This window comes from Crocodylus porosus, unplaced genomic scaffold, assembly GCF_001723895.1.
Source record: "Crocodylus porosus isolate Cpor-Errol unplaced genomic scaffold, CroPor_comp1, whole genome shotgun sequence".
Classification (NCBI taxonomy): Eukaryota; Metazoa; Chordata; order Crocodylia; family Crocodylidae; genus Crocodylus; species Crocodylus porosus.
Window position 1 is genome coordinate 99,489,148 of NW_017728918.1, and position 9,593 is coordinate 99,498,740.

The following is a 9,593-nucleotide window of genomic DNA, read 5'->3' on the forward strand; positions in this document are numbered from 1 at the left end:
AGCCGCCCTGACAGTGAAGTAGCACCTCCTGGTGTCTAGTCTGAATCTACCCTCTGCCAGCTTGTGACCATTATTTCTAGTCACTCTTGGTAGTGCTTGGGGGAACAGGGACTCCTCCAATGCCTGCTGGTCCCCTCTGACTAGTTTGTAAACAGCCACTAGATTCCCCTCAGCCTTCTCTTGTGGAGGCTGAATAGGTTCAGGTCCCTTAGACTCTCCTCATAGGGCCTGCCCCTGATCATGCAAGTAGTCCTCCTCTGGACACTCTCCACATTGTCCACATTGTCCTGAAGTGCAGTGCCCAGAACTGGATGCAGTACTCCAGCTGCGGCCTGACCAGTGTTGCATAGAGGGGGAGGATCACTTTCTTGGACCTGCTTGAGATGCATCTGTGGATGCATGACAAGGTACGGCCCATGTTCAACACTGTCGGCCCATGTTCATCTTGGAGTCAATGATGACTCCAAGATCCTTTTCTGCCTCTGACTGACGAGAAGGGAGTTCCCCAGCCTGTAGGTATGCTGCTGATTCAGCATACCCAAGTGCAGCACCTTGCACTTGTCAGTGTTGAAACCCATTCTATTCTTGTCCGCCCAGCTCTGTAACCCATCTAGGTCCGATTGCAGCCTATTCCTCCCTTCTAACGTGCCCACTTCCCCCCACATCTTAGTGTCATCTGAAAATTTAAACAGGGTGCTTTTTACCTCCTAGTCCAAGTCACTGATGAAGATGTTGAACAGTGCGGGCCCGAGGACCGAGCTCTGCAGAACCCCACTGCCCACATCCCTCCAGGTCAAATAAGATTCATCCACCACCACTCTCTGGGTGCAGCCCTCCAGCCAGTTAATGACCCATTTGACTGTATAGGTGTTGATGCCACAGTCCCCTAGTTTCTTAATGAGAATGGGGTGAGAGACAGTGTTAAAGGCCTTCTGAAAGTCCAGAAAGACTACATGCACTGCTACCCCTGCATCTAAGGATTTTGTAACCTGGTCATAGAAGGTCACCAGCTTGGTCTGACAGGACCTGCCTCTAATGAACCCATGTTCACGTCCCTAAGCATAATCTCCCCTGCTGGTCCCTCACAGACATGCACCAGGATAATTCTCTCAAACAGCTTACCCAGGATCGAGGTAAGACTAACTGGCGTATAGTTTCCTGGGTCCAACTTCCTCCCTTTTTTAAGGAATTAGGACTAACCTGTCCTGTTTTTGTCACATTCAGTAGCTTCCTTCCAATCTAGGTAGATAGTGGGAAAAACTAAGCAGTCCTAAATCTAGTACTGTCTTGGTCTTTTTTTGATTTGCAGATCCTTGAGATTTTTGTATAGAATAAAAAGGGTCGCGCAGCATATTAATCATGAATATCATCATATGCACCAGTCTGCATCATTGAGATCTAGTATTTGCCAAAGAAAAGATACAAGTCCTATCACCATAGCAGTTGAATTGCTTTCTGCTCAAGAGGCAGGACTTTAACTGGAAGGTATGCGCGGTGTCAGGGCCAGTGCCCAGGGCCAGAGAGGTGGTACACAGTGGTATTGAACTACTTCACAGTTAGGGCGGCTAGGAGCTGGAACCAACTTCCAAGGGAAGTGGTGCTGGATCCTACCCTGGGGGTCTTTAGGAAGAGGTTTGATGCCTACCTGGCTGGACTCATTTGAGTCCAGTTTTTGGTTTGTTTGTTTTTCTCCCGCCCAGGCAGGGGGTCAGACTTGAAGATGTACAAGGTCCCTTCCAACCCTACTTCTATGAGTCTATGATTGGTGTCAGTTCTGCCATGGCTGGGCTTCCTTTGGGTTCTGATGTTCCATTCACGCCCCACTTCCCCCATGCATACATAGAATCATAGAAAATGATTGGGTTGGAAGGGACCTCAGGAGGTCATGTAGCCCAACCCCCTACTGAAATCAGGACCATCCCCAATTAGATCATCCCAACCAAAACTCTGTCTAGCTGGGTTTTGAAAACCTCCAATATTTTACATATTGGGATCAAGGCTGTACCTGCTCTGGCAAAGTCTCCTCAGTGTGAGGGAAGCACTGTGCTGTTTGGCTCACTTCTCCCCACTTCTCCCTCATATACCAATTGGTATGTGCTGCCCTGCCCAGCTCCTGTGGCCAGGTCAAGGCAGTATAGGGTGCTCCCTGGCACTGCAAAGGCTGGGGAGTAGAGGGAAGCACCACTCTACTCACTACCCTGCCCTCCCAGGCACACTGATTGCTGTGGCACTGCCCTGTCTGGCTCCTATGGCTGAGCAGGAGAAGCACAGAGCTGCTTCTGCTGTGGCAAAGATTCCAGGTAAGAGGAGTCTTGGCACCACCTCACAGTCAGTGTCCTCCCTACCACTTGCCCCAACCTAATTATTCTACTGCAGTGGCTCCCAACCTTTTTTTGCTGCAACCCTAAATCTGGGTTACTCCTCTGCCCCTGGCACCAACTCACTCATGCCCAGAGGCACGGGGAGGAACAGCAGCAAGAGCTGCATGGACCCTGTGCCGGGAGAGCTCCGCAGGCAGGAGGGTAGAGTGAGGGGCAGACCACCCATAACCCTGATTTGGGTCGTGACCCAGGGTTAGGAGCCACTATTCTACTGGGTCTGTGCTCCAGCCTCACACACAGCATTTGTGAGAAATAAGCTAACTCTGTTATTTGTATTAGACATTCATAAATTCAGGGTCATATTTCCTTGTCTCATTTTTGCTACTCTGTATAGGTTAGATTTAACATGTTTATAATTAATTTAACCTTGCCAAAAGGTGGCATATAAATAAGACTAGTAAGTGAAATAAAGTGTCTCTTTTGTTCTTGAAGGGCTAAATTCTGAAACACATTGATGGACACTCTGATACAGGACTTTTGTACCAAATTAATCCTATATAAGCAGCTCCAGTGGTGATGTGTAGGGGGTGCACAGAGGAGCACATGATTCCCCTGAGAGCACTGGTGCATCACCTGACAGCCAGCATTCCCTGCTTATGCAACAGGTCAAGGGTGGCAGGCAGGAGCACTGGTGCCCGACCGAGAGCGCCAGCCAGGGGCACCAGGAGAAGCACTGCTGGCATTTCTGGGCATGCCACTGACACTTCCAGCTGCATGGCTGGCAATTCCAGGTTGGAGCAATCGGCTGCAGGGGGACACCCCCCCCCCCCGGATCACTGGCCACTGGGGGCAAGTGTCCCCCACCAACTCAGGAGGCACCAGTCACCCATGAACAGCTCCACTAGGACTTAAAGCCCTGTTAGGCCTTATATGAGCCTTCTATATGAGGAGGTCAATAGCAACCACAAGTAGTTCCACTGGTTTTAATACAACTATTTGTGTGAATAAATGCTCAGCAGTGTGAACATGGGTTGCACAACCTAGCCCCAGATCAGTACTTTCCAGATAGTCTGCTCCTGTTTTCTCCTGATATATCTCAACAGTGACCTGGGAGATAATTTTCTAAAATGCAGATAGATGTAATAATTACATCAGTATGAAATAATCACACTGGTATAAATTGTTTCAATACAACTTTTGTGTAGGTCTACAGCTATATTAGTAGCTCAATAAACCTTTGGAAACTTGTCTAGGAGTGAACAGGCATAACTGTTAGATCAGAACAGTTGATGCTCACTCCCTAGCAGCAAGTCCATCATCACTCTTTTGTGAAATGGTTGAAAGTTTAGTCTGTCCACAGCCTAAATGTGTTAAGATTGCTCAGCAGCCATCCCCATTCTTTGACCACTTTACTGAGGTTGTAACAATAATTTCATGAATTTTGTCATAGATCCTATGAAATGAACTGAGACTGGAACACAATGCAAGGCAAGTTACATTTTCTGGAGGATTTTAAGATTATGAAACCTGGCTACATTTCAGATTTTGAAACTTTCTCCAAAAGAAAGCTCTTTACCTCATTTGGGGTTGATCAAACATTTCATTTATTAAAAATCAAAACATTCCATTTCTTTTTTTCTGTCATTTCAAAGTGAAAAATCAAAATGTTTCATTCTGAAAATATTGAAACAGGGTTCAGAATGGTCTTGATAAACTAGAATTTTTTCTGAAATTAAATCAAATAGAATTTAATAAGGACAAATGCAAAGTCCAGCACAAAAACGAGAACAATCATGAACATAAATACACATTAGGGGATGACTGGCTATGTTGCAATATCGCAGAAAAGGACTGCAGAGTTATAAGTACTAGAAACTGAATATGAATCAAAGTATGCTCTTGCTACAAAAAAGACCCATGCCATACAGGGTTGTATTAACAGTAGTGTCACCTGCAAGTCAAGGGAAGTAATCCTATGGCCTATTCAGGACAGGTGAAGCTTTACCAGGAGTGCTATGTCCAGCTTTAGTCACTGAACTCCAAGAACAATATAGATAAATTAGAAAAGAGTCCATCAGAAAGCCATATAAATGTTCAGAGGACTAGAAAGCATGATTTATGAGAAAAGCTTGGAAAAACTGGGATTACCTAGTCTGGAAAAGAAAAGACTGATGGCTCTTTTGATAAAACTCTTCAAATATCTGAAGAGTGGTTATAAAGAAGAAGGTGATAGACTATTCTTTGTGGTTGCAGTGAATAGTAAGAGAATTAATTGCCTTAAATTGCAACTAGGGAAATTTGGTTGGATGTTAGGAAGGCCTTTCTAACAATTGAGGTGGTTACAAATGGAACAAATTACTCAGAAAGGTTGTGTGATCTCTATCTGTGGAAGTTTTTCAAAAACAATTGTCTGGATTAGTTTAGTAAGGGATGATTCTGCCTTGAACATGGGGTTGGATGAGATGAGCTCTTGAGATGTCTTTCACCCATATTTTTCTGTTTAATGCAACTCCTGAGGTACCTTCTAGTCTTATTTCAACACTATGACAATTTTTATTTCTATTTTTTTAATAAATCATTCCCGTGGAATTGATTCAAAGCATTTGATGGAATTAGGTATTCTAACAGGAATTTTCTGCCCACCTCTTAAGATGTGCAGCTCACTTCATAAAGACCTCAAATTTCCAGTTCTGAAGAGGTGCCCTGAAGGTGGAAAGCTACTTCCCATCTCCAGTCTCTTGAGCCATTTTTGCCCCCTGAGCTATAGTTTTTGGTACATTCCATTTTGAGTGTGAGTTTAAAACTTTAATGCACTACCAGCAGAATTTGCCTGTGGGGAATTACAAAGTTCTTTCATGTGAAAGTTTGAATTATTTGTCTGCACATGCCCTTTAGAAACTGTGACAGCTTTTTATACTCCTATCTGACGGCTTCACTTTCTCACAGTTGCTGAAATAAGACATAACATGCAGCTGGGAACTGTATAACTAGGCTGAGTCTATTTTCTAGGGCTCAGGTCATACAATCTATGATAGCCATCCTTTTGAACAGAAGTGGCTAATGCATCATTTACATGCGTAAACTAGGCCTAAGCACTCCCTGTTATATTATTCACAATTGAAGCATAGATGAAATATTTAAGCTTTCTTCTCTCTAATTCAGTTCTTTCTCTTTAATATTCCTTCATGCCTGATATTCACTGTATTCAGTATATATCATCATTAGGAAGTGCCACTTTCTCTTCACCTTTTTTTTATGATGGCTTGTCTCTCTGTATGCCTCATTATTCTTCCCTTCCTAGATGAAGGGTTTCTATTTAAATAAGAAATAATAATTGGAGAAGAATGCACATACATTACATTGCTGACATGCAACATGATGTGCATGACAGATGATATAGTCCTATTTGAACTCACGCATGTAGGTAGCATGATATATTTTAGGTAATGAGCCACTCAATTTGAGATCAGCTGCTAGGCATGTCCATTATTTTTGCAGGTGTGCAAAAAAAGTGTTACCCTTAAGCAAAACTAATAAACATTGTCCCTGATTTTATCCCTAGTCAGAGAAATACACTTTTGGCTTGAGGCAATTTTTTATAATGACAGAATAGAAAAAACATGATGATAGCTGAGAGGTAGCCACTAGAAAGGAACAATTTCTCACTGGGTCTCATGGCTACTGTAAAGTTAAATGTGAAAGTTAAAGGATAGCACATTTATTTTTGGGAAGAACCACACTGCTTCTCTCAAGCTGTGGAACTGAATGGATATCTTGTCAAAAGCAACATCTGTTTTTTTCTGTGGGCCTATTTTCATTGGTTGCTTAAAGAATCTAAGGCAAAGGCATGTTCTATCCTCAGTGCTACTCTCCCTCTGATGCAAAGGTTGTTTCTGACATCATAAAAGAGAAGAGAGGGGAGGATGCAGAAGTCTAAAATATTTAAAATGAAATTAATATTAAAAAGCAATTCAGATTGGGCTATCCTTCTACTTGGCTCCCCAGTATTTGTGCAAAGTAGGTCAGCACTGGCTACTGCACATTAAACATATCTCTCTTTTGCTCAGATAAATACATACAAAATTCCCATCTGCCCTTGTGGCAAAATGCCCTATGTAAAAAGCAAGTCCTGAAGGAAAGAGCATATAACATTTCAGTTTGCACAGTACATAAAAATTTAAAAAGTAAATATAACATAAATGTCCCTTTCCTTCTTATAAGGCTATTTATTAAAAAAGGCATAATTTCAATTTTGCTGGGAGAGAAGGAAAAGAATCCTAAACTATGGAAAATGAACACATTTTTTAAAGGGGATTCTGAGTAGTAAAGTCCCCTAATGTTTCCCTGTAAATGAATAAATCTATTTACATGCTTCATGATGATAGCTTTCTTTTTTCGTAGGCAATTACCTTATTCCTTTCTTTCAGTTCTGGATCTAACAATGAATAGAATCAGGAGCACAAACACAACAAGCCTTCTGATGTCTTAAAGCTAACGGTTGTAAGTATTTCTACCAGTATTCAGATGCTCCCTGCTCCTGTACTTTCTTTCATGCTTCAATTATTGAACATGAGTCCCTGGACAAACTGTACTTCTTGAGACCTATTTAGCATTGTTGCTTTGGATAACTAGGATGAATGTTGTTATTTAATTAAGCACATCCTGGCCTCACTGAAATCCTGGCTTCACTGAATTAAATGGGATTTTTGCCACTGATTTCAGTGGAGCCAAGATTATATCCAGGAGCTGCTAAAACTGCCGAGATATCTTTTTTCTAGTTCAGTTAACAACTGTACAAAGAATAACAAAAATAGTGAGATTAAAAATTATTTTATAGATAGGAAAAACAGATTCCACTTTTCAGCAATGTATAACACAAAGGAGCTCCCAAACCCTTTCTTTAAAAAGCACTGAAAAAAAGTAGTCAAAGTATTTCAGAAATAATAACAAAGGGTGAAACTCTGTTTTCAGTTATACAGGTTTAAAAGCCAAATCCTACTCAGCTACTTAGGTGGCTCCTAAATGATGCATTAGACGCTTACTATAAAGCAAAGGGAGAAACTTAGGTGCCTCCTATAAGTTCACCTAGGCAGGCAGCAAGGAGGAGCCTGTAGTTCTGCTAAGTAAACTTGTGTCATAAGCAAATGATATGTCTGCCTTTTGGTCAATAGCATGTGTTGAGACCATTTTCTGAGAAAATGGAAAATCTGAGTTCTAGTTCTATCCTATACTGAGGGTATTCATACTAACATATGAGAGCACTGGTGCACCCCCTGACAGGCTGCACTCCCTGCTTAGGCGATGGGCAGGGGGCACAGGGGGGAGTGTCAGTGCCCCCTCACAAGCAACAGTCAGGGAGCGGAAGCACCCGGATGAAATGCCGCAGCCACTTTATGGTCGGCGCAATCAGTTGTGGGGGGTTGGTGAGATTGCCCATGAGGGGACTACCCCCAGTTGCTGACTGGTCACTGGGGGATGTAGCAAGACACTAAGGTGCCTGCTACTCTCAGAGCAGAGGCACAGGTGTGGGTTGCTAGGGCAACCACTGGGGAGTCAGCTGACAGGAAGGGGCAGGGCCTGGCACATATAACCCCAGAGGTGAGGCCAGAAGGGCAGTTCTCCGCTAGCAGCCAAGGGAGAAGGAACTCTGCTGGAGCAAGCAGAGTAGAGAAGCCTGATGGCACGAGCAGCTCCTGTTCACGGATGCGGTGTGGAGAATTCCCTGGTAGGGATTTCAATGATGGTTAGCCAGACGGCTTAGATTTTATGTTATAGTCCAGGGTCTTGAGTTTTCTGTTTGTCATTTTAAAACCGGTGGTTTGGGTAAGGCTATTAGGGGTTGGAGGAGCTCTCATAGGGGCTCAATGGTAGCGTGGGGACCCCAGCGCTAGAGAGGGTGCAGCATTTCGGGGGGTGCACTGACCCCAGCCCTGAGAAGGGGAGCAGAGAATTAGAGGCCAGGTAAGGCTGAGGTTGCCTGAGCCCAGTGGGGGGGTCGAGACCCCAAGGAGGAGAGTTGGGGCCAGGCATGGCTACGGCCACCTGAGCCCCAAGGCTGCGGTAACTCCAGAGCAGGGGGCAGCTTGACAAGCAAGGAGCCCCGAGGCAAAGGGGGGCAGCGAGGAGCCCTAGGGAGAGAGGGCAGCGAGAAGTCCCAGAGAAGGGCGCCGGCAAGAAGCCTCACCAAGAGGGGGCAGCAGAGCACCAGGAAGGCCTGGAACGAGACAGGGTGGTGGAAAGCCCAGGGAAGTCAAGAGGAGGGGCAAATTACAGCAAGGTCCAGGTCAAACCACGTCAGTATCATCCGCAAGGCTTGGGCTGTGGTGTAGGGGAGAAAAGAAGCTGCAGATAGCATCCCCTAGCACTGGGGCAAAATAAAATGGGCAGCCTCCTGTTAATTAACATCCATTAATTAATCAAGATCAAGGCATGGCAGGTGAGAAGGCAGGTGGTTGACCCATAACAGGCGGGTGGAGTCACCGATAAAGACTCTTGTAGAAGTACTCCTGTCACACGGGTGTATGTGCCACTCCGACTAAGGTGGCACCAGTCACCCATGCATCTCCCACTTCCCATAAAACTGACCTAACCAGTCTACATCCTAGGGACCCCTCCATATCTGGTGCTAAGACTTGGCCTCTGGCAATAATGGGACCAGAAGGAGAACAAGCAAGAGGGATTGAAAATCTATGGCCTTGTGAAGGAGTACTCCTTGGTTCACAAATATTCATGCATTTTCATAGGAAGTCCTAGGTTAAAAATACCTGGAATAAACCACTCAGCAAGGACTGGAAGCTGAGACTCTTCTTATTAGGGGAGTGACCTCCTAAGAGGTCCACAGAGTCTCAGATCCCTTGCTTGCTCTTTTTTGTCCCTGTGACACAGTAACATAGCTAAGGGAGGGAGGGGACAGGGGAAGCTGTCCTGGGTGCTGTCTCTGTGAGGGATGAAGGGGATTATGAAAATATCTACAAATGCAGCAACATCTTATTATGCTACTGTGATCAGTACCATGATAGCCAGTGATGCCCCAGGCCTTGGATAGCTGCCCAGGACACAGAGCTGCCTGGCTACACCTCTACCATGATATTTATACTTGAGGCTACCAGCGGTAACTAGGAGGAAGGGAGGGAGCCATACTGAACTAGATCCATAGACTGGTGGTTAGGTAACTGTTCTGGGAATTGGAGAACTACTGGTGTGAATTGTCTCAGGGAAGGGTGATTGTAGAATACAAGGCTTCCACTTCCTGTGCAAGTAACTCTTGCCTCT

The 9,593-nt window shown here is 44.6% G+C and overlaps 1 protein-coding gene across 1 annotated transcript in view; it reads right to left on the reverse strand.

The window, feature by feature from the left end:
- The window catches only part of LOC109312156 (triadin-like), a 72,812-nt gene extending 67,071 nt beyond the window's left edge, over positions 1 to 5,741 (reverse strand). The window contains exon 1 of the mRNA XM_019538200.1: positions 5,738 to 5,741. Coding sequence (XP_019393745.1) covers positions 5,738 to 5,741 — 4 coding nt within the window. The remainder of the gene's footprint in view (positions 1 to 5,737) is intronic.
- Positions 5,742 to 9,593: the final 3,852 nt, after the last annotated feature.